At 40.6% G+C, this 26,290-nt stretch overlaps 1 protein-coding gene across 1 annotated transcript in view; it reads right to left on the bottom strand.

The window, feature by feature from the left end:
- Positions 1 to 6,114: 6,114 nt before the first annotated feature.
- Positions 6,115 to 26,290, bottom strand: part of LOC125901829 (neuropilin-1a-like) — a 98,509-nt gene continuing 78,333 nt past the window's right edge. Inside the window, exons 12-18 of the mRNA XM_049597768.1 lie at positions 21,805 to 21,987; positions 21,116 to 21,160; positions 16,126 to 16,263; positions 14,147 to 14,448; positions 12,299 to 12,395; positions 12,108 to 12,161; positions 6,115 to 9,666 (exon numbers count right to left, since the gene is read on the bottom strand). Coding sequence (XP_049453725.1) covers positions 9,392 to 9,666; positions 12,108 to 12,161; positions 12,299 to 12,395; positions 14,147 to 14,448; positions 16,126 to 16,263; positions 21,116 to 21,160; positions 21,805 to 21,987 — 1,094 coding nt within the window. The 3' untranslated portion in view covers positions 6,115 to 9,391. The remainder of the gene's footprint in view (positions 9,667 to 12,107; positions 12,162 to 12,298; positions 12,396 to 14,146; positions 14,449 to 16,125; positions 16,264 to 21,115; positions 21,161 to 21,804; positions 21,988 to 26,290) is intronic.

Raw genomic sequence — 26,290 nt, 5'->3', positions numbered from 1 at the left:
AACAAACCTCTTCTTCTTATTTAGACCCCGCCTACACAGGAAGAGCAGCGGTACGTTGAGGGCGAAGGAACAAACACACTGGTATTTTTATACAGTCTGGTGTGAACCCGTTCTCACCTCGGATGTGGTGAACGGTCATACAAACACGCATGCACATGGGAGGTCAGTATAGGTAAAATTTATTTTAAAAATCACTTTAAGAAATTAATACATTAAAAGAAGAATAAAGTCTGATACATTAGCATTTGAACAGCGGTGGAACTCAAGTACTGTAGGCTGTTTAAGTACAGTTTGAGCAGTAGTGGAAGAAGTATTCAATATAGGGGAGACTGGGGTTGGTCACACGGGTTGGTTGTCATGGTGCTTATTACAGCCACACTAGAGGGTGCTGTGACACTATAGCCCCGTTTCCGCCAAACACTTTCGGTAGCCTATGGTACCTTTGGAACCAAAAGTAACCCTTCAGACATGGTATCTAAACCCTAGCATTTCCACTACAAACAGTACTCTCACACTGACGCTATTTGGTCCACTTTAAACGAACCCTGGCCCACTTCCACAAATAGTCGTTTCGTTTGGAGTGTCGTTCGAGCTCTGGTGTGGACCAAACGAGCGAATCCTGGTCCGCTTGAAAACTGGGGGTCTCAGTTCACTTGCAAGTGAACCCTGGTGCAGTTCGCTTACAGTGAGAAATGCAAACAGACTATGCAGCAAACCAAAGAGAGGAGGTGAACCAAAGAATGGATGTGACGTAGACGCAGTGCATTTTGACTCATGAGTGAATGTGTAGTGAAAAAACAATTAGGTTTGAACACAAAAGTAAAAACAGAAACCCCAATACTGCATAAATTTGGTGTTGCTCCACTGTTTTTGTGGTGAGCAAGCCAGCTGAAGGGGATGAATTTCAGTTTTCGGTCCTAGCAAATCGAATTTTCTTCTTCCTCATGCTTTTTTTCTACCTGGTCAATAATTGGGCAGTACTGCCCCCAAACGAGCAGCTGTTGTAACTGCATGACGTCCAGGTGGTTTGGTCCGCTTTAAAAAGTGCAGTGTGAAAGTGAACCGAACCAAATGAAGGTGTGCAATTTTTGGGCATTCCCCGCTCAGTCACACCGAGTCCCCTGGATTATCCTAGTGTGAATGCACCCTTAAATGGGGTTTTTGTCACTCACTGCTCTGTCCAGCACTTAAAAATAGTGTGCATTGTGCATTAAGTCCTTCTAAGGCAGGCTCAGGGGTTTAGTGTTGCTGTAGCCCAACGCTATGCAACCCTTTTTTTTTTTCTCCAAGTGAGGATTAGAATATATGCAGTTCACATAACCCGGCTGAAATTAATATAAATGCTTGAAGATCTACAAGTTACTAAAAGTGTATGTCAAATAAAATCTTAAAGCTATAGTGCGTAACTTCTACAGGTCCATAAATGTCCGTTTCACCCAAGCCACTACTAGAGGAGATGATACAATGCTGATTAAGCCGATCGGCTCCTCTAACATCTCGCAGTATTTTTCAATATATATCATTTTTTAGTATGCGTGTAGACCGGCGACATTCCCGCGCTGGCGCACAGGAAATGCTTCCTCACAACAAGAAGGGAGGGGGAGGACGAGCGGAGAGTGTCACAGCAAGAGGTAGAGCACAGGTAGAAAGTGAAAGCAACATGGTGGAGAAGCGGCCGAGACACGGTTCAGAAGTGGATCTTACCACAAAGAAAAAGCCTGGACGTTCGGCTGAAGGTCTGTTAGCAAAGAAGGAAAGTGACCGACGGAGAAGGGAAACAAGGATTTGTATTGGCGTCGCTTTTCCTCGGCGGAGAGCCCTGAGGGAAGACATTGGGCTGAGGGCAGACACGGATGTTGCCTTGCTGCTGTTGGATAAGTAAGTGACTTGGTTTATAATTATATTATGAGTAGTATGTGTTGCTGTTACATGTACTGGACCTAGTACTTCATTATTTTCTTGGAAATGGTGCTATGAACGTAATGTAATGTTAGCAGCCTGGTGTTCGCCACGTTGTGTAGCATTGTGTACACGGTGTGAAGCGAGTGTTACTCTGTGTACACGGTGTGTGGCGACTGGCCAGTGTTACTCTGTGTACACGCTGTGTGGCGACTGGCGAGTGTTACTCTGTGTACATGGAAGTGCCGCCGGCTTATTAGTTGTAATAACGCATTATCCGCAGGGAGGCGACAGAAGTTGCGCACTATAGCTTTAAGTAATGCTCAAAGTTGTCATGAAATATTTAAGGTGTGCAGATGGATTCACGTCGTGATCTCATGCATTGAGTAACATAATAAATTAACATTCTGCCTTAAAAGTTGCCAACAGTCGGTCCAGTGAATTAAGTTATTTTTTAATCTCCGACAACAGTTGCTGCAAGAGACGGCAAAATATACTTTCATTTTATAGTTACAATTTACTAATAAAACTCTCCACGCTATGAACAGTGGTTACAGAAGCCTCAAAACCAGCCACAACTCCACCCTGAGCAGAGTGACCATCTCTATTGACCAATCAACAGACTGCAGTGTTCACAGCTCCACCTTTTAGTACCAGATCTGTGTGCTAGGTACCCCAACAGAGGAAGGATCAAAAATGGGGACAGTATGGAACAGTTCCATTGGTACCTTCCACAACTTTTCACTGTGGAAACGGAAAAAAAGCGAACTGAACTGAACTGTACCTTACCATACTGCTTGTTGGAAACGGGGCTTATGTCGATATCAAACAGCTGTCCTGGCATCCTGTTCATTTTTCACTGGTCATTTTGTGGAAATATTTTGTAATTTTATGGGTCAAAGTAATTTTTCATGTTGATGTTGTTTTTGTATTAAAAGCTTGTAGGTTATTAGTCGTTTAAAAATCGAACACTTATGAAAAAGTTGAACATAGTAGCTTTGATGTGAGTCAATTTTTAGTTAGCGAGCTAAAGTCATGTGATAGCTAGCTTCAAATGTTTGTCAAGAGATGAGCTGGGGACGGTTGTCTCACATGTGACAGTTCAGAAAGACAGTTAGCATGGCAAACATGTTATAGTCCATATGTTCTCAGGTGTTTTTGATTAGACACACACACACACACACACACACACACACACACACACACTGGCTTTGGTTCCTCATTAGAATCACAGCACTTACACACTTCAACCTGGACTGTTTGACATTTTCACATAAGTTCTTGGTCATATTGTGATGAAGTGAATCTATTCCAGTCTCACAGTTTAATCCTAATTTTATATTTGTGACGAATTGTTATAAAACAATGGCTTTAATAAAAAAATTCCTTCATTTTCCTCTTTCATTACAGAGGATAATTCAAACAATCACCTGGTTCAAGTTCATGGTTTGAACACAAGGGGCATCGATGAGCACTATCATGTTATGCTACATGTTTAATATTGTGCTAATTATACACTGCTGGGTGGTTTATTTTACAGGAATGTGTCATATTCCGTGAGATCGTCATATGTTGGTAATGGAAATTTTTAAATTGTTTATTAATCTTAAGAAGTAAGGGAACTTTGTCAGCCCATAGAGGAACATTCTAGTCTTTAGTTTACCACTAACATTCAAAATTACCAAATTTGGGGGTTCGTCTACATGTAATCTGAAAAGTACTGAAGCTGAGAGCAAAGACATGCTTTAATTAAATGTTAACTGAATGCAACTTGGTGGAAAGCCCAAAAAGAGAAGCACTAAGCTACATGGGAAATAATCAACAAAGAACCTTGATATAGTAACATTAACTAAAACCACTTTATTGTGAACCTCTGTTGCTCCAAACTAGTCACAGATGTCTAAAAAGACCTTGGTCGATGACCAACTTCCCACACAGCCTCAATAACCACTGTAAAATGTGTGAGGAGTCTGTAACAGCTGATGCTGCCAGCTGGCCTAATGACACATGAAGAGTTACCATCTCCATTTCTTTACATCACCGCACAATCATCCTGCCACATACCTCTGATAATCCGCTCAGGGAGAAGTTTGCTGAGTGCTGTTTTTCAGGATCAGTCTCACACACACTCATAGCTTTAATTTTATCCATTACAAATGTTTCTAGGAATAGGTACCATGTACAGTATGTTGCAGCACACAGCCCCAGGAACCACTCCAAGGCCATTAGTCAGATGATAATCCAGCCTCGATGCCAGAAGAATTGTAAGTCAGAGTGTTTCTTAAAATTCAAAACCAATGATGCAACTTGAGAAAAACCCCTGATATATTCATGCTATATTCACATACCTGCTTTTTCATGACTTTCACACAGACAGGCTGTAGCATAACCCAGTAAGTCAGGGTCACTGCACTGAAACTTTCTGCATCACAGAAATGAAACAGCAAATAAGCCCCACTGCAGACACTGCACCCAGCAGCACATGGGAAAGTGATGGACTGGCACCAGTTTCGGCAGGAAATCTCAACTAAACCGAAGCCACATGATTGAAGTTCACACAAGATCAGACTGAGCCGAGGTGAGCTGAATGCTTCACTTTAATGTAGCTCAAAAGAATATTCACAGAGTCGATGTAGACAGTTTTATGACAAATGTAATGCATTTAGTTTGCGTCTCTGAGACATGCTGCTGTTCTGCATACTTATTTCAAGAGGCAACTCTGCCACTGTGTGGTCAGAAGCTGATACAGCATGCAGGCAGTGAGACCTGCCCTTATCGGGAACATAAAGTTATTACTATACGTATTATATAATCCAGCTTCAAGACTGTTTCAGAGGTATTGGCCTGTCATATGTTTGGAGAGTTCTACTGTTTTTCTTTATCCTTAGTTCAGTGAAACACAGTTCAAAACAGGCTGAGTATGTAGTGAGTGCATGTCATAACTCAGTGCTTTGGATGTACTCTAAAGACCCACAATACAGTGCACCAAGGCCTGAGCCATGGAGTCATTAAAGCAGGGTGGGGTGGGATGAAGACTTATTTCCTCTCAAATTATTTATCATAAACTATACAGCATACTGTCTGCTTAAATTACACATGCAACTCATCATAAATGATTGACGCTCAGACTTCACTTGAGCCATCTGACAAATATACTGTAATTAACATATTAACGTTAGTTGAATGCCAGTGAGCCATGTTCCGCTGGGGTACGGCAACACCACTTGGACAAACCACACGCAGAGTTGCAGTACATCGTACAACTGAAACCAGTACTAATAATAATGGCAATTTATTAATTTCATTTGCTAATGATTATTTTTGACAGCAGTATGGTAACAACTTTTAGATTTATTTTGTATTGTTTTTATTTATCAAGATAGTGTGTGTGTGTGTGTGTGTGTGTGTGTGTGTGTGTGGGTGGGGGTGAGGAGCAGCCTTGCAGTGCACAAAGTTAACAGAGAAGCTTACAGTGGAATTGTCAGTAGTGGCAAAAGCAAATCTATACATATTTTGGAAAGCAAAAAAAGTTTAGATTTAAAGTCAGCCATGCGATGTCACCGTCAGGTCCATTTGTTGCTGCTCTGGAGCTTTCGACTGGATCACACAGTCTTCCTCAGCAGATGAAGTCCTGTCTTGGTGGTACCCAGCCAATGAGGATAGTTTCTAGTTGTATTTGTCCGGGTTTTGAGATACTTGTGTCCTCATATTAACGGAGATATAGAATTCCATTTGTGATTCACAGCATTGACGTCTAAGATATTTAACAGCAACAGCTATGCATAGACAAGATGTCTCCATTTTTTTAGGGTAATCCAAAAGACACGTTGTTTCAAATGGGGCTGTTTCTTCAATAAAATGTCATTTCAATAAAAACTCTGGACAAATTAAACCACAATTCTCTTCGGCCTACTAGATACCAATAGAGAATTTTGTGATTTATGCAAACTGACCCTTTAAAACAACCCATTCTCTCTGATGTAGGACAGAAACAGCAGAGCAGCTTTTACTTAAAACATTTATTTGATCCAATTCTTTGGAATGTAATAGTCAATGATCAGAGTCTGAGACAACAGAGACGAATGAGTCTGGGTGCTGACCAGAAAGTCAAAGTACAAACAATACTTGTAGTCACTTAAGGCCTCACTGCTTTTCCATTTTTTTTACTTCCTTATTTCCTTTCTTGTTTTTTTTTTTTATCTTCTTCTGGATCTGAGACAGCAAAAAATTACAGAAGCAGTATTTTAAAAAACAAAAAACATTTCTTCTTGTCATACAAAGAAAACAAAAAACAAAAAAACAATGGCACGTACATCAGTGACAGTACAAAAACAAGGTGATATTATACCAAGTAAATAAAATTGTTACGTTTCAAAGAGACGCATATAAGCTTTTTCGAGAATGAAAAACATCTCTGTAAATTGTACTTTTCAGAATTATAACATCGTCATCTGAAACCGTGTTAAAAAGAAGCAACAATAACACTGTCCTCTCCTTCCTTCGCTCTCTCTTTTCATAAATCAATATCATAAACACAGATTCTTTTTTTCTTTTTAAATATATCAGTGCAACATTTGTTTTCACATCTAGTGCTGCAGCATCCTTTCTTGTTCGAGGGGGAGCGAGCTTTATCAAAACACATTCTGTTCGACTGAAATTATAATTTAGATACTTAAAATCTTGTCTGAGTCTTTCTGCTGTAAACATGTCATTGATATTTTGAACCATTGCGGCTCTCAAGAGTGAATAATGAACATCTCAACAGTCAGAGCACTTTAATTTGATTGGAAATGTTCATTACTGCAAGCAGATGATGATTTAGTTTAAACTGAGTGAGGTGGATTTCTTTTACAACAAAGTATCTCTGAGGCCTCATCTTAAGGGATAGATTTGAGAATCGATGGACGGTCATGAACTTCACATTTGGAGCTCACACAATACCACATGCTACATTAAAAAATGGGCGGATTGCACTTCTACAGCGCAGCGTAACGGGAACCACACCAGGACAAACAGTTACCGGCAGCAACATGTCAAACAATCACACCTGCTTCATGGCTTTTTAGTCTTTGCAATTAAATTATCTGAACATTCAGTCAGAATATTCCTGTTTATTATCCCAGAGGGAACGTAAAACATCTGCTGGAGGTTGACGAGGTTAGTGACTGGTAAAATTCCTGGCCCTCAAGACTCAATCCTCCCACCGATACAGTGCTATGAACAAGTGACCAGTATCACACCACATTTAGCTACAAAAGCTAAAACACAACAAAGCAGTCTTATTAGTACAATATTTATAAGGCTCATCGTTTTCAGGTTTTTAACTAATTTTCCACTGAAGAATACGCAGACTCTGAAGTTGTTAAGAGGGCATCCATCCCTGTAGATCACAGGAAATAAGGCCCTTTTGCAGTGTTGACAGCTAAGAAAATGCTGCAAATAGAGAGTAAAATGAGGATAAAATGCAAATTAAGCCACGGCAAAATCCCTCTGACAATAACAGCACTTTCAATGTAAATTATCTTTTGAATCAAGAAACTAACAAGCCCTATTGTTTTACGAGGCATTTCTGTGGGGTCTCTGCTCTGATTAGCTAGTAAACTCATCTTTGTTATAAAATTGTGTTTGTGTGTGTGTGTGTGTGTGTGTGTGTGTGTGTGTTATTTCCAGGCCACTTTAGCTTGAGAGAAATGGACGTGTGAGGCAAGGATTGGACGGTATGATCAGCTGCAGCTAGCCACCTGCTGGGGGGTCATTACATATCATTTAGATCCTTCAAAGATTACTCCTCCAATAGTCGAAAAACACAGGAAAAACACTGACAGAGTACATCGTTGTCATGGCAAACATGAATTTTTAGTTTATCATTCAGAGCGTCCACATCCTGTCAGCTCAGTAAAAGATGCTGATGGAAGTCTTTCTGATGGCTGGACACACTTCTGGTTAAAAGGTCCAACAGTCATTTTGTGTGCCAGTGAGAAATGTTAGCCGTTAGCAGTGAAAGTGTTTCAATCCTGTTGATCCATCCTTGACGTGCTGTCATTGTCTTATACTGAGGTTGTCCGTTTTACCCTGTACAAAGACATCACTTCCCACGAGGCATTATGTCTGAGGCATCTCTCCGTAATCTCAAAGCCCATTCCATCGTTGTAAAACATTTCCTGTTCCCAGAGCACAAACAGAAACTAAACAACGACAAAAATCACAAAATGGCAACCAGATCACATTTGTAAAAGAAACACAAACAGGTTTGTGTCTCTGTCTGTTAAAATGAATATTTTCTGTACACTTTAGAGATCAGGGCGAGTTTGATTCCAACAAAGAAAGGATACTGCGGCACTGGTGTCTTTTTCTATAGAAAAGGGCGCTCAAATATATTAAAACCTATGTACAATATGTTGGATGTGTCATGTGCCATGAACATGAGGCATTCAGGGCTCCTACACATTCGGAAATACCATTGTTTCCACAACCTAAACTGGTTAACTTGGATTTTAATATTTTAGTCTGTCAGTAAGACTGTCATCAAGGCAAGAACATCTCCAGATCTACGCCAACACATGTGATATTTGACAGTACACTACTACATCTAAAAACCTATAGTTGTATAATCACAATCTGGAAAAGTTCAAGATGAAGTTTCCGAACTTTTCCTCATGTTTGTGTGTAGGAACCCTGGATGGACGCAACGCCAGCTGATGAGAAAACAACCAGCAGAAAAACAAGGCAACAGAAAAACTGGAGGGAAAAAAAAGGCACTGTTGGAACTGGACACAGGTCAACGGGTCACCGTAGTGCCTGCCTTCCACACCCACACCCATTCAGACACATACACACAACGAAAGATGCTTGCACTTCATGTATACAGATAAACATGAACGCATGCACACACACACACACACACACACACACACACACACACACACGCCCTCAGCGAGACTACATAACACATACACACCTTAAATGCAGATGCACTGTATATGAATGTGACACTTGTACACACACACACACTTCCATACACACTCAGACTCACAGGGACATGTATGACCAGCTAAAGAGCCAGATATCAGGATAGCAAATTTCACACACTCCACTCTTTCTGTGAAACTATGACATCTGAAAAAAAGACAAGAAAAACAACCGAAAACTCCTATCTTTCCATAAAAGTACACAAACGATACTTTCATCTGAATTGGTCTCAACACCAGCATGTGATTACATGAAATCAACAAATCACGCCGAAAAACAAATAGAATCCTTGATTTTCTTCTTCTTTTTTTTTTTTTTTTTGCTGTACAGATTCTTTATACACAGTGCCCCCTACAGGTCAGTCCCTTCCACTGCCGCTCCTGAGAAAAAAAATTACATTGGCTCACTTTCAGCCCACCCTGCCGTCCCATTGGTGGCTTCAGCCCCCCCGTGTTCCTCCCACTTGATTGGCTGCATCACATGTCCACGCGGAGCAATCACGTGCTCCGTCTCTCTTTCCCCCTCACGCCTCTGAATAGTTAGTCTGTCCGTTCATCTTGTCCTTCTTTAGCTTCACGCCGTCCACCAGCTCAAAGTTATAGTTTTCCAGGGCTGATAAGTTCCTGTCCGTCATGCTGCCTTGCGAGCAGGCGCAGTACAGGACGACGCCACAGATGGCGCCCAGGAAGACGCCCAGCGCGGACATAGCGATGATGGTGATGAGGATGGGGTCCAGGGTCTTCAGCATGTTGCCCGGGCCGCCGAGCTCGCTGGTCTCCTGTGAGAGGGAGTCCATCGCTGCAAGAGAAAAAGATGGGCGTAAGTTATGTTGCATTCAAATGACCTGTGATTACAGGCTTAAACGGCCATACTGGTGGTTTTACATGTTCTGGATCATAAAGAACAAAAGGCAGCCTTTTCCAGAAATGACCAAACTTTTTCCTTCCTCCATGTTTTTTATTGTTTGTCTTTTGGTTTCATTTCCCCACATTCTAACTTGTGAATGGTTTTTTTTAGCAGCAAACTCTTAAATCTTGGATGTATGATCTTCTGTGAACATACCACCAAAGAAAAGGCTTCAACACAGACTCTCCTTACAGTCACAACTGCATACAGTGTATTCAGAAAAATACACTAGTTAAGGTAAACTTTTTGTAATAATAATATTAATAATAATAAACTTCATTTATAGCACTTTAAAAACACAGTTACAAAGTTCACTTAAATTAAAGATAAAATAAGACCAAAATTAAAATCAACATCATTAATGGAGAATAACATCAATAAGATAACAATAAGATAGATAGACACACAGCTCAGATAAAGTCGGGATATGCTTTTCAATAGAAGTACGTTTTTAGGAGAGACTTAAACGAAGTCAGTGACTCAGACAGCCTTTTATCCTCAGGCAGGTCGTTCCAGAGCCTCGGGGCCCTAGTGGCAAAAGCTCTGTCCCCTTTGGTCTTCAATCTGGACTCTGGGACAAGCAGAAGACCTCTGCCTGAGGATCTCAAACTATGCAGAGGTTCCTAAGGGACTAACAGGTCTGAAATACAGTATGGAGCCAGGCCATGAAGAGCCATAAAGGTAATGAAAAAGATTTTCAAGTCAATCCTAAAACAATCAGGGAGCCAATGTAAAGAGGCTAAAACTGGTGTGATGTGGTCGAACGTCTTGGTTTTGGCTAAAAAGGTGTCTTTTAATGTTGACATGATTCACGACCGGTTTCTGTTATAGTTTAACGGCACCCAGCAGTGTCAGGGGGAAACGCAACAGGACAAGGCCGAAAGTTATGGCAACAAATGTCCCAGTGAGGCGGACGGGAGGGGCAGTGGATGGATCCAACAAACACCGACTTTCACCTGAGTGAGCGGTGTACGTGTCCCGTAAGATTCTAAAGCCAAAATCTGTTCTTCTTTCCTAAAACGTGCTTTTGTTGCCTAAACCTAACTTCATGCTTTTGTTGCCTAGATCTAACTTTGTGCTTTTGTTGCCTAAACCTAACCATGTGCTTTTGTTGTTGAAGGGAAAAAAAACGTACCCAGAGTATGTTGCACGTCGTATGTGGACGTGGAAATTCCATAACCATGCACATCAATGTGTGACGAAGTCGGAATGAGAATGTGTTGGTTCAAAACATAAATTACTCTCGAACATGACACCAAGATTTCTTGCAACAGGCTTTATGTGTTGTGACAGGTAACCAGTAGATGGCAGTATTTGTTTCATGACATGCTGTGAGCAAATTACAAGGATTTCTGTTTTATTAGGATTGAGCTGAAGAAAATTTAACAACTAATTTTTGATATCATATTAACAGTCCTGTAGAGAACTCAGCATGCTTAGGTCAGTTGGTTTAACAGGGTGGTACAGCTGAGTGTCATCCGCATAACAGTGGAAAAAGACACCATGTCAACGGATGACATCACCCAAAGGGAGCATGTATAATGAGAACAAGGTAGGACCAAGGATTGACCCTTGAGGCACACCGTTCTTGACATGAGAAATGGAAGACATGACATTGTTAACGGACACACAAAACTTCCTGTCTGGTTAGTATGAAGAGAACCAGTTTAGGGCAGTACCAGATATGTCCACCCAGTGCCTCAGTCTATCTAAAAGAGTACTATGATCAAGTGTGTGAAAGACCAGCAGTACAAGAATTGAACACATACCTGCGTCAGCATTATGAGGTCATTAGTGACTTTAAGAAGGGCTAATAATGGACTGTTGCTCCCAAGAAAGTTTAATTTAAAGAAGGTTTAAAGTCTGTGCAAGTTACAATACGTAGAGAAACAAAATCTGTGGTACGCTTCAGAAAAGTGATCAGGAGTAATGTTACATATATGTAGTAATTTCCCTAAACATGGAAATCCACTGATGTGTTCCTTTAAGGTTTTAAAACAAACATAAATTGTGTGCCACATACTGTATTATTTTTCACTTTTTTGGAAAAGACAAAATATTTCATAGAGACAAGAAACAACAAGGCTAACACTAATGTGATCCTTCAACTCTTATTTTCGTATCCGTTTAATGTTTTTGACTGTCATCCAAAAGACTGTTTGTCTGACTGGTTTTTGCACACACCACCGCTCAGGACTGCTCAATAGCTATTCCAACATTCTGTGTAGAGGCAGAGAAAGTCTGTGGAGACGTGTCCACTAAAAACACAGAGTCTGTGCACCCAAAATGAACATATGGACACAGTAATGATAAAATTGGAGTCAGCAACTTACGAAGCATGATGACCTTCGTTGATGGAGATGTAGGAGCTTCTGGATCTGGGGGGACTAAAAAACAGCCTCCATTAGATTAAATTAAAGCACAGTGGGTGAGAAAATCAAACAAAACAAAGAAGAGCAACTTAATGAACTGTGAAAGCAAACAGTTTTCGGGACTGGCACATCACCAATAACACAATACACACCCTTGCAGTCCTCAGCAGTGAGTCCGTCTATGATCTGGATGTTGTCCACAGCTATGTGACCTGCACTGTGTCTGTCTGCGACGGCTTCCACGACCACCTACAAATAACAACACAGGGGCGGTCACATACATTTATTGAAACAGCTAAAAAGTCATTCTTATAGCTAAGATGCTACATGCTCATGTTTTTTTTAAAGATAAAACCAATAAATAAAACACCCAAATGTTCGTTCTTATCTTTAAAGGTGCAGTATGTAACTTGTTGAAATCCCTGGTGAATAACAGTTAATAAACAGAGTTGATTTCACATTAGTGTTTTCCATCCTTTTAAACATGACCCACTAAGGTGTTGCGAGATAAATCTGAGGGGTTATGAGATGAATAAAATTAAAAAAAAAAAAATCTTTTCTCTTTTTGAAAATATAAAAGCTTTGCTTCTTCTGACCTCTAAAATTTATTTAAGTGAACAATATAAGAAAAGGACCATTCACTATTTGGTTAAACTGCTGCAACAGGTACACTAACCATGAAACTCAATGTCTCTGGTTTGACATTTTCATTATAATAATCCTTATTTATAAAGCACTTTTCAAAACCCAAGTTACAAAGTACTTCACACAAGGCAGCATAATAAAGTAAATAATTAAATCATTACATCTTATAATAAAACATATAAAACCAATGTTTGATTGGGAAAATAACAAAAAGGAAAAGAAAATAGAAAAATGAAAAAGACATATAAACAGAAATAAAAAGACAACACAAAGACTGAAGTTATATCAGGTAAAAAAATACTACTACTACTACTACTACTACTACTACTAATAATAATGACAATAATAATTACTTTCATGGCAATCAAGGTCTCATAAAAAAAGATGTTACTGATATTTCACATCTCTCTTCCCTTGTTTCCTTTCATATCTGTACTGTTAACTCTAATAAAGACATGAAATGCTCCAAAAGGTATTCAAAACATTGCAGGTAGACACTCCAAGGGGCTGCAAGCAATGTCAAGCTCAGCTCACAGCCCAGCTACATCAGCTGATCTCCAACAGCCCAGTCACTGATGGAGCGGCTGATTGATGGAAGGGAGATCACATGATTCCTTTCTATGCAACCATTTGGCAAATCTCATTCAGGGTGCCCTATTTAAACTGCTCTGGCCTGCCTGCTGTTGCTGCTTCCTCTGCAATCTGCTTTGCAACCAGCCTCCACCCCAGCTCCTCCTTTTCATGTTATTAATGTCATCTCTGTTTGTCAGTTGTGCTGCTCTGTTCTGTTCCCAGAGGGTCTTTGCTGCTGCTGCTCAACCTGCCTTAGGCTTTCCATGTAGGCACATGGAAGTGCAGGGAGGTTTGCCTCTCTGCCTCAGGCTTTCCTCTTTTGCATGTGGAAGGGCAGGCAGGTATGCTCTCTTCACTTTTGGCTTTCCACATAGGTGCATGCAAGAGGCTTTCTGTGTAAGCCCAAGGAAAGGCAGAGAGGCCCCAGAACAGAGCCATACCGCCAAATATAACACTGCAATTGGAAATAACATTTTTTTTACTAAAGTGGTCGTGACTGAATTGCAATTTGTGGTTTTGCTGCCTTTTTCTTTAATGCCTGTGAATACTTTGCAGATGCTGTTTATGTCAGTTTTAGGCAAAACAACAGCTCATCAAACAGATTTGAGACAAAAACTGTCCAAAGGGAGATGGAAGGACCTAAAAATAACAACAGACTTTGATGTCTCAAATAGAAAACCACAAATGATCATCCTTAGGAGACATCTACATGTTCATGTCATTTTTTATTATGTGGAAGGACAAAAAAATCTAAAGGAATTACATCCTGGACTCTGTATTACCTGATATGAGACACTGGAGTGTGGCAGTAAGGCTCGTCCCTCCCTCCACCGGCTGCCCTGGTGCCCGCTGAGCGTCCACACAATGTGGCCCTCTTCTGCTTCCTTCCTCTGCCTGATGTGAAGCGCTCCTGCGTGTTCACCGAACATGTGATACCAGAAGGACATGCACAAGTCGGCATCCGGTGCAGTGATGGGCAGGCTGGCCAACCTCGCCACTTTCTCCTCTTCATCGTCATCTTCACCTGTTTTACTTGGTGCCTCTGTATCACCCAGCTGCATGTAAATGAAGTTCCCTGGGCCGCCTGCAGGGCGCAGCAAAAGACAAGGTAAGATGTGGCTGTGTGGCGTTTAAGGGCTCCCGCATGTATGTAGGCACATAGATGCAGATATGCTGCCTTTGTTTTTACCATAATTTCAAAATACTACCTTAAAGAACTTGAAAATAAAGTCCATTACATTGTTATTGTACATTCTGAATAAAAAGCAGGGGTTGATATGATTGATGACAAGCAATGACAGATTTCCCCAAGTCTCAGTGATTCATTATGCATTCACTTTAGTGCATTCAGTTGATTGTTAAATATAAATACATGTCTGTTCTGTTGGATGTGTTTCTCTGTCTTTTCATAAATGTAATAATCTCTGTGCAAATGTTCAGTATTAAGCTTTACACACTCTTAAGCTATACACACTCTCAGAGACGTGAAATTCAAGGACTCTGGCGTGGTGAAGACTCAGTATCAGCTTGCCTTCAGGGGAAGATACGACTTGACATCACAAAGGGCTCATTTTTTACTTGCGATCTGGTTAAGTCAAGAAATCAAGGTGAAATCATTCATTTCAGAGCTGCTGCTGCTGTCTCCACTAAAACATCCATCACAGGAGGTTTGAATGGAGAGAAGGTCGGAGAGATGAGGCGTACTCATAGATCTGAGCGCTGAATACTTTTAAAGAAGTCAAGTTTTTTCTACAAGGCCATGTGGTCAAAAATGTTTTGAGGATCAAAGGATCTGCACATTTTATTCAGTGCTGACTACATAGCATATTCATAGACAGTTTTGAGTGATTATAAAATGGTGAGTAAAAAGTCTAACACAAAAACACGACCTAAATGGCACCTAAAGAAACAGAACTCTCTTCATAACACTCAAAAGAGCTTTTCCCAAATTAAATAAAGAAATAAAATGTCAGATATTTTAGCTCATTAGTGCAGAGACAATGTTGTGTACCAAGATCAGTCAGAGGTTGAGAGGGTTTCATTTATTCGTCCATTAAAAACACAGAAATTACAGTGCTACCATGCTAATCAACCAATGCAAATGATCAAAACACCAATAATAAATACCCACAAAAACACATAAAACTATTGTTAAAAAGCACTCTCCAAACAACAGTTGGAGAGTGAATAGGGGACATTAAATAATTACTGAGGATGACCTTGATTTTGCCTCAGTTAAACCAACAAAACATGCTCATGTCAAAACAATTCTGGCCCTATTTATTTACACTGGCAACTAGTCCAGTCTGACTGAATCTACATATCTTGAGTGTTTACGCCTTGAGCAGTTCCCGTCAATATGGACCTACTTATGGACTTATCTGCCTCTGTATTTAGTCTGTCTCAAACCATCTAAACGGCTCCAGGCGTAGCAGAACACCACAACTTACTAATAGTTTTCCATGTTCACAAACTCTTCGTCCTTCAGAGCAGTAATAAGGTTGTCTCCAACGGGAATTTCTTATTACATCATATGCACCTTTTCCTCAATGCTGTTTTTTTTTTTTAAAGAGGCGCTGTTGTGAATTCCCAGCAGCACAGATTGTTATTTAAAGCTCACGGTGGTTAAAAACATTCTAACAAAAGAGGCTCAAACCGGCTTTCAACAGCTGCATAGTAACACAGAGAGTTATAGAGAGCTCCCCCACAGCATCTGTCGAGTGGTGCTGCTCGAATGTAAAGGTGAACAAGCATCTCCTACCTGTGTGGTCGAGGGTCGGCCCTCTGTGGACGGTGGGGGCCCCGTTGGCCTGGATGAGCCACTCGGCCCCCGTCCCGGTCTCTCTGGTCCAGCCGCAGAACGACGAGAAGTCAAAGTTGCAGGCGAACCACACGTACGCTGGAACAAAAGAGGAATGAGCGGTTGGAGGTTCGGTTTGTGGATGAAGGAGGTTTTCAAGTTAAAGTTGTTTCATGCCTGTGTTACATGGGCTGAATTTACCCGCCAGAAGAATAAGAAACCAATCTGTAAGGCTTCAATAATGGCAGAAAACAGGGACAAATACTCATTGCAATATGCCAGAGCCCTAAGTGTTGTCTTTTACTTTATTTATAGCTTAATTTGTCTGAACAACATTTGAAAATCCAGAGTGATTCTGCTTATAGAGATGAGAGAAGCTACAATTACTCACAATGAAGAAGCTAAAACTGACGAATATTTAACCCTGTTTATTTGTTGCTGACAAATTGATTAACTGACTAATTGTTTCAGCAGCACTTTTAGTTAGCTTTTTTTATCTGATGCTTCTTTTCACCCGTAGCAAGATGCTTACCATAAAGACATAAACAAGGGGAGGTTCAGACGATCTATTAAAGATCCCTTTCTCTTGGAAACAACCAGGGCAGTCACAAGAACAAGATCGATCTGTCTGTCTGTCTGTCTATCTATCTATCTATCTATCTATGCTAAAGGGGGCTCTGTGAAATTCAGATTGTATTGTTGTCTGCACATGGTTCTCAACATGGCCGTGACTGAGCCGGCGGCTAGCAGCTAAAGGTGCTAACTTCATAAACAGCATTAAACAATGGCAAAAGCGCTGACAGTGTTTACCGGAGAGGGACCAAATGGTGCGTGCAACAACGCTGTTGAGATATCAACAGTAACTGCCTTATGTGCCTAGTGCAAAGCGGCTGCGATGAGCTAGCCAGTGGGATTCACACAAGCACTAACCAGGACAACCACAGAGAAGCTCGTACTAGACACAGATAGCGTGACTTCATTCCCTTCTCAGTACACCATTACTTATGGAACCTTAAATATAACTTCTTGACTGTATCTGAAATCCTTTTTCTACAGGATGCTATGATCCCCATCTGGAACAGCAACACTTAAGCCTTTAGACGTGGTTGAAGAACACGTACAAACTAGGTACTTTCTTCATCAGCCCTTATCTGTTCCTGTGAAACTATACAGACAGCTAATCAAATGTTCCTAGAAGTATTAGCTGCTGGAGTCAACTCTTGAAGGCTGCTTCTGTGTGTTGCAACCAATTCTCTGCTTTCCAACGACATTGCAAAAATTCCTGCTAAAACCCAGGCTAACAACTATAATCATGTGCATTGTTCAACAACTGTTCCAGTTTAGAGGTGGGGAGAGGAGAGAGCCCGAGGAAGAAAGTCTTGTAACATCAATAATAGAAAGCTGTTCCCGCTGTATTGTACACACGGTATAAATTGTATAGCTTGTGGAAAACATATCGCAGCGAACACAAAAAAGGCTTGTTGCAGATGGAATGGGGTGAGAAAGACAGAGAGACAGTTGTAACTGTATACGTCGTACAACGCTGCAGGGCACTTCCCTCCACAGCCTCGGTGAAACGCAGGAACTAAGACGTCACCACTGATAGAAAACAGCGCCAACACGTACAGATGTTTGGGATCAAGAGAGGGAGAGAGACGGAGAGACCTTCCACAGAGAAAGGCGTGGTGCCACCGACATGCGGATGTGGCCCCTCGAAAAAACCCCAAACAGAGAAGAAAAACGACATTTTCCTCCCTCCTCTCTGTCTGTGCCAACAGTCGGCTGGCGGCAGCGGTTCACCACAGCATCCAAATGAATGCAGAAATCTCTGAACACTGGACATGTTTCTGAGAGGCTAATAGGATGCAGAGATGACCGTGGAGCTGGTAACCCCCTCCCAATCCCTGCAACCCCAAGCTGTCTTCACGCGATGCTTCGACTCGGCTAATTGAGACCCAAGAGGCCTTTATTCTCTCTCTCCAGCTCTCACTCCATTCCACTGTTTTACCTTCACTCTCTCTTTCTGCCTCTCTGTCTCATCTCTATTCACTCCTCTGGCTGGCTCTCCCTCTCTTTGTCTCTCTGTCACTGCCACTATCTTTCCACCTTTCTGCCTATTCATCCCTCCACTCCTTTGGGTTGGCAGTTTCCACCAAATGAATTGAATTTGGTGTATTCACGAGGGATGATAAGCTGTGAAACCGGAGCTAGGATGTTCATGCAGGTGACAAAAACAAGGCGCTGCATTTGGCTTTAAATGTGGAGTGTACGCAGCCTGCACCTACTTCAATTCACCAACACCTGTAACTGATCAAAAAAATGACCATTTATTTTTCATAGGTGGCTCTTGTGAACATGTGTCCAATGTTTTCCTACCATGTGTCACATTTTTCCATATAGTACAGAGTCAGTTTCATAAAGAAATATTTAAGGTTTTGAGCAGGTTTCAACTTGTGCCTTGATCACTATAACGTAGCGGTCCCAACCTGAGACTGCAGCAAAGATCATAAAAGGATTAAGAAAGAAAGATCCTTTTCTACTACATAAATTATGTTTAATTTGTGTGGTTAATTTTCTGAATTATTTCTTGCTACAAGAAATCATTGTTATCATTTTATTCTATACTTGTTTACATTGTATATACTTCCAATTATTTACTTCCAATTATTTATTTATTTTATCTTCTCTATGCACCTATACTTAAATGTGTCTATCCTTGTGCTGCTTCAGCACCTAATTTCTGGGGATCAATAAATGCATCTCACGGCATATCGTATCGTATCATATCAAACCATATCGTATCGTATCTTGTCTTATCTTAAACTCTTTTGGCCTTAAAAAATCCTTAAGATGAAGCAGTCTCAGAAAGAAAAAATCAGCCCAGTCACCAGAATAAAATGTTGGCATTGTACGTTTCTGCAAATCATGGATACGTTACATTTATATGTTTCATATGAATGATGTAGTTTACATTACATGTATATATTACATTTAATTTGTTTGGTTAATGTTCTTAATTTTTTCTTGTTACGATGATGTTATAATTTTATTCTATAATTGTTTTCATTATAACAATTATATAATTATTCATTATATTTCATTTCATTGTCATCATTCATTTTAATTTCTGGTGATCAATAAATGCTTTTCACATCGTATTTTATTGCATCGTATCGTATCGTATCGTATCGTATCGTATCGTGTTGTCCTTGTACGTTTCTGCAAATTTCTGCAAATCAAATGGATACGTTATATTTGTACGTTTCATATGTATGACGTAGTTCAGATTACACGCATATGAGCTGAGTTTCTCATCAGGAGGAGGAAGGGATGGTGGAAGGCATGACACCTGCTGCCAAGCAGCAGACCACCGTTCTTTTTTTTTTTTTCCCTCATTATTTTTATTGCAGTTTTTGTTTCCATTCAGCAAAACAGTGTCTACAAAAACTAGACACGCAACAAAACAAACACAAAACGTACACAGCAGCTCTTACATGAGAGACGAACATATGGCATAATACAAGAGGTGGTGGTTCAGTCTTACAGTACCCGAATGTCGTTCAAGTGCACAACAGTCCCTTCAACAGAAAGGAGGAAAGGTCCAGTCCGATATAGTCCAGAAATGGGCGCCACGCTTTGTAAAACTGATCTATGCTGTAATGTATGAGGTTGGTAAGATATTCTAGAGGGATCAGTTCAAAAATTATTTTACGCCAACTACAGACAGAGGGAATCTTGTCACTGACCCACTGCAAGAGAATATTTTTCCTAGCTGCAAACGTTAGAATATTATACAATCTTATGTTGACTGCTGTTTTTAGACGGTCACTTGGAAGACCTAGAATCAGGAGACCACCGTTCTTGACCAATAAAAACGGGTATTTTTTAACATCAGTTCGGGAAATATCCAGCCATGTTTGTAACAACCAAACTGGATATTTTAAACTAAAAACATGTTTTTTGTGCCTAAACCCAACCACGTGTTAACCACAGCGCTGTCAAAACACAAAATATTGAAATGGAAAGAGATAGAAAATTTCATTATATCTGCTACATAGGAAATGTATAAATATAACATATCAATGGTTTGCAGAAACGTACAATTCCAGCATTTATTCTGGCAACTGGGTTGGAAGAAACCCTGAAAAACGCAAGGTAATACCTGTGAAAAGGAGTTGCAAGCGGACACTGCTTTGATTTAACTGTTGACAAAACAAGGGGACCAGGAACCACTGCTATAGTTTAGTCTCACATGAGCATCATAAAACAACACAGAGAATTTTGCTGCTACACTTTCAGCCAATGCAGTGTTGACCGAGAGGTAAATGAAATAACCATTATGTCACAAATAACCATTTATCTTTTGACAAACTACCCAAGTTTTATTGATTTAACTGTAAGAACAAGAGATTTGTGTCGGACTGTTTTTGTTTCTCTCTCTTCACATTTTACCTGTACTATTAGCTGTTTTTGTTTCTGTCCCTCTGTCTGTCTCTCAGCATGTCTTTATCGCTCTTTTCTTATAATTTCTTTCCCCCAAACAAACCAATGCAGGTGCATTTTAGAGCAGGTCTATCAACATTTCTCTCTGCAGTTCAGTTATATGTCATGGCTGAGCAGCACTGGGCTAAAGTCTCATTTGTGAACTGGGGCGCTGAAAAAAACCATTTACTCCCATGAAAGTCAGTTTCATTGTTCACCATGACTGCGGTCAGCACTCTTGGTGACACTGAGTGATGGGACCATCGGCTGAAATAATGCACTGATCTGACAGCTCTGAACTGGCACGTTTATTTGTCCATGTGGCTTTAAGATGGTTCACCTCGACTGTAAAGTTACTGTTCAAAATGAAAAAGCAAAACAAAAGGTGAGCCGAACAGGTGAGGAGGAATAGATGAAAGATGAGACGGGAAAAACAAACACGGAAGCAGATTGCGGCGGACATCCTCACCTGGCATGAAGTCCAAGATGGGGTCAGCCAATGTAGTGCCTCCTGCTATAAACAGATGGGACAGTCAGAGTAGGGTCAATGGTCAGGTGGTTTGGTCCCACCCACACAGATGCCAACACACACTCATACACACCTCAGAAAGCAAGCTCTTATGTCTGGTTTCACTGCAATTCAGAAAGTACTCAAAGAAATCCAAAGAATGCTGTGTTTATCATTTGATATGAATGTTTTTCAGAGAAGCTTTTTACTTTCAAAGTTCTCACAGTTTATAAAATAGGATGGATTTGATTAAATATGACAGTAAAAGGGAAGATAAAGGAGAATTTCTAACATGAATGGGGCAGTTTATTTTTTTGCTCTACAGGAAAATACACATTTCTGTCAAAACTTATACAGGGAGAGGGAAGATAAGGGAGAATATTTTGTGGTCAAACAAGTTTTCTTCCTGTCAAAATCAGAAATATTTCCCATCCTAGACATAAAAGAGATGAGTGCTACAGGATGAAAAAGAAAGTAAAGCTTGCAAAAGTTTTTAATGTCATAACACTTCTTAAAATGGACTCTAAATGAAAAGTTACAGAAATTATTTTAATGCAAAATGTATTATTTTAAAGTGTATTGCATAAACAAAATCTTAAACACAGACACAGGAGATGGTATAGGAACACAGTCAAAGGAGCTGAGTTTACCTGTCACTGTGTCTTCCTCATCGGGGGCCTCGGTCTCGCCGCCACAGTCCTGTTGTCCTTCCTCACAGTCTGTGGACAAGGTAGTGCCGGGGACGGTGATCGGTGCTGTGGTGGTCGCTCCAAACGTGGTCATGGGAAGTGTGGAGGCGATCGGCGTGGTGGGAGGTGCTGTAGTGGTGATGTCTGGATAAGGAGATGGATCAAAGAAAGTGTGTCTTTGCCATTTGCACAGATTCACATTAGATTTCTAGCACAGTTATTCAGTCATTTAAAAGATAGATCAACAAAGAAAACGTGACAATGTTCAGCAAGATTAAAAGTACAATCTCAGAACCCATCGGGTATCGTCTAATGATGATGAAGCGGCTAAAGGCATTGGCCAATATTTCGGGAGATCTGGTGTGCTCATTTATTTTTCCATGGACAGTGAAGGCACGACCTGCCCTACTCTGCTTCTGATTAGCTTACCATGACATTCTTACCCTAACCCTAACCAATTTCACTCCTCATGCCTAAACCTAACCAATTCAACCAAAGAAAGCAATGAGCAGTAGCCAGTCAGAGGGAGAGGAGTCCAGGTTATGCCTTTGCCATCCTAGAACAAGAAAATTTGCATCCGGCATAGCCAGCTGATACCAAGCGGGGCTGATGCCAAGACTTCCTTTTCCGTGCGCTGGTCATTTTGGATGATCTGTATAAACATATATCTGCTAACGTATACGGATAAATTGAGAAAAAGTTGAATTCTCATCAGATGATTGCCAGTGGGTTTTGAGATTACATTTAGGCCAATGCTTTCTGCCATTTTGACAACAAACGGACCACAAATGGAAACCAGAATGCTTCTGATGTGAAAATCTTTTCCTATTGCTTACAGATTTTGCATACACAGACAGACATCTGTTTATAGAGATCATTAAAAGTAGAATCAAGTCACGCCATTTGTTATATACAAGAGAAACCCAGTGGTTTGCAGTGCGTGTATGCCCTCACATGTTGTAGTGGCTCAGTTTAGAGCAGAGAACTGTTCAACAGTCTGTGCGTGACTACATCTCAGAGGTTTATCGCGCATGTATGTAACTTATAGTGTTTTCCACAGCAAGAACTTTTCCAGGAACCCTAGAACCTTTTCAGAAGCTCAAGACCTTAACTTCCTCTCTCCACAGGAGTCTTAAATTAGTTGGCGCCCCAAAAAAAGTCCCTGCTGAGGGAATATTACTTTCTGATGGCCTAAGAATGATAAGGGCAGAGAGTGCTGTGTTAAATGCCACCGATTGGGAAAAGACAAAGACGAAAAATGAGACTTTTTTTGCCAGTAGTTAACGGTCACAAAAATTCAGTTAAATACGACAGCAGAAAAATAACAAGGAAAAAGGAGCTGCTCATTGCTGCTTTGCAAATAGCTGTTTTCAGTGTAATGCCTCTGTGTCTTATCAAAGGAAAACTGTCTTAAACCTGTTGCTTTTTAATCTGTTATCAGTATAACAAACCTGATCCTCACCGTTACTAAGTCGAGATGAGAATGCAAACAGGAATGAGCAATAAGAACTTTTCATTTTTTGGGGCTCCTTAAAAAGGTACTGAAAAATAACAAGAAGCTCAGCAGATTATTGCTACTTTGGAGACAGGCTTTAATCACCGCTGCAAGACGTGCACTAAAACAAAGCTCAATTTAAGAGGCACCTATGCATTGTTATAACATCTGAAGCTTAATGACACCTTTGGCTTTATTTATGCAAGAGAATTGTGACTCATTTGGGGACGAAGATTTTAGGTTGAATGCCAGACACTCTAATTGACAATCCTGCAAAACTCAAGTGTCTCAATTTTTTAGGAAGACTGAAGAGCCGGCACTCTCGTTCCCCATCAAGGACCAAAGTAATAATGACAGAAACTCTTGTATCTTGTTAAATTCTACCATACAGTGGATGTCTGGCGATGTGTTTTTATGGAAATGAAGCAAATTGAACTTGAATTAGCATATGTAGGCTATGTAAAAATCACAGATGGTCTGCATGTAATTAAACTTTGTAAGGAAACGTGTTTTGCAGCGTTTTGAGTGGGATGGAGGTTTTTGCTCTCACAAGTAGATGATTTAACTCGAAGCTTGAAGCAGCATCAGCAAAAGAAACCTGATTAAACTGCTGAAACCGATCCGCAGGCGTGTCGCGGGCTTGTTAGTTTCTCACTTGTGAGCTCATGTTGTTCTGTGTCTTGACATTTTTGTGGAAACAGGAAGAGACTTTTTTCACGCAACATGGCTCGTTGATGAATCAACTGAAACAAGTTGTTCAATAAATCCAAATGAACTGTTGGTTAATTGATCTTAGATTTAGCACCTTGTATCAAAATATCAACTTTAGAACATTTTGATTATTTAATAGCATGAAATCAGCTTGTTTGGCTGATAAGAGCACTCGAGGTCAAAGCTTTATCATTATGTGTATTAATGAACAGTCTCAGTGAGTCTCAAGGTACCAAAAGGCTGTGATTTGGATAATTGGACGTGATTGCTAATGTGTATGTTTGTGCATGTGGTGAGATATATGTGGGCCTCTCTTTATCTTCTGTGTCTTATACATCTGTGTGCCTTTTACAGTGTGCACATGTGGTTTGGATGCATTTAAGTGTGTACATATGTGTGTGTACGAGCTCTCAGCAGTTGGCTTAAAGTGTCTTCTATGACTGTGTCTGTGTGCGTATGTGGTGTCGTTTTTCCTCTTTTTTTTCTGCTCACACACACTCTTAATCTTTCTATCTTTTAACTCAGTGTGCAAATTGGTGCCATCTGTGGTACCTCCAGAATTCAGAGGGCTTGTGTCAGCTACTTAATCCAGGCATCTGTACGACAATACTATACAACTAAACATCTAACATGACTACCATTAAAAGTGATTAAAATGTGAGGCTTTATTCTTTCAATTTGTTTGCTTAATGATCTGAGGAGTGTCTCAGGGAATACTTTGCCCCCCAAATGATCATTTGTACACCAATTACTCACCCACTGTTATATGGAATTCGTGAAGAAAATATAAAGTAACTTTATTCTGTAGTTTGTATCATTGTGTGACTTTGGGGAGTCTGAACTAACCATTCAAAACACCAAAGTCACACAGTTACTGTTTTTCTCAGTGGAGTCTGGCTTTGAAGAGAGCACAGGAAAGTTTCACTGCCCTGTCTGAAAGGGCAGTCTGTTTGGGAAGTACTGGGCATACGACTGGACAAAGGAGATGTGGATTACACTGCACGAGTTGGTATAGTTTTGCTGTGGTTGAACATGGTCTCCTATGACTTCAATTTATCAGGAATTTTCTCTGTTTTTGGATTCTTTGTTCACTGTGGAGGCATGCAAGAAAAACAAAGTTTAATTCATCAATTCAACATAACACAGGACGCGTAACTGATGGACAAATGGTCATTTGAGGGGTAAAGTATTCCTTTACAGAGTCTTTTTTTTAAGTTTTTCTTTTGGAAACATGTAGAATTTCATTTAGCGTATGAACTGTGTGCACTTTTATTAGACCTTAAACGAAGGGTGGGGTTTAATTTAATTATGTGTTTCTAGTTTTGCAAGAATTTGTGTGGGCGTTGCTGCCGTTATATCAGTGCCAGCAGCAGTACATCAGCTGCCTATCTACGGTCACATTCTCTGTCCTGCCACTCATCTTTCAACATCTTCACTTTTAAATAAACTTCATAGAACAATGTAAAAACTGAGAACTTGTGAGACCCCCAAAAAACTTGATTTTGAGAGATTTCGAGGTAATTACTGTGTCCGAGACCTTCTGAGATTCTGTGTCTTGTAAAGTTGAAGTTTATCTCTTTTCTCCATTACCCCTCTCATCTTCCTCATCGTCTTGTCTCTCCTGCTCTTATTCCATCCTCCTCTCTCCTCTCCTCCTCACACAAACACACTCTTTTCTCACAGTCTACTCTGCAACCTCGCCTGCTCTTGCTGATCCTTATCGTTCTCCCTGCAGGGCAACCAGATACTTGGTTTCATCTGTTCCTCCCTCACCTACTGTGGGAGGTCGAGCCCTCCTCCCCTCTCTCTCACACGCACACACACACACACCATCCAGCTCTGACCACTGCTGCAGAGGAGATAGCAGCCTGCCATGGCATGCGTCAGCTTTTCATGTGCTCACTCTCCCTGCGTGCTCGCCCTCCGCGCCCTCACTCTCTCTCTCATTACATCAAACACTGCAGATAAGCAGCCTGAAGTGTAAGCAGTTCACTGTTTAATGACTGATTGGTTGGCTGACTGAGGTCACGCACACATTCATGCAAATACAGCTAAAAATTCTGTTTGCATGTTGAACATTTTCCTTCTAATGTAGCAGAGTGTTTTCCTAAAAATTTGACATCTACACTGAAACCAAAAAATGTTTAAACCTCAATAGCAACACACACTGTCCATGTAGAGTTATTGTAAATCTGTAGCACACAACACAAAGCACAGACAAAGGAAGGAAAAAAGGTTGCA

This window comes from Epinephelus fuscoguttatus, linkage group LG15 (assembly GCF_011397635.1).
Source record: "Epinephelus fuscoguttatus linkage group LG15, E.fuscoguttatus.final_Chr_v1".
NCBI classification, from domain to species: Eukaryota; Metazoa; Chordata; class Actinopteri; order Perciformes; family Serranidae; genus Epinephelus; species Epinephelus fuscoguttatus.
This window is presented reverse-complemented; position numbering and strand designations above follow the sequence as displayed.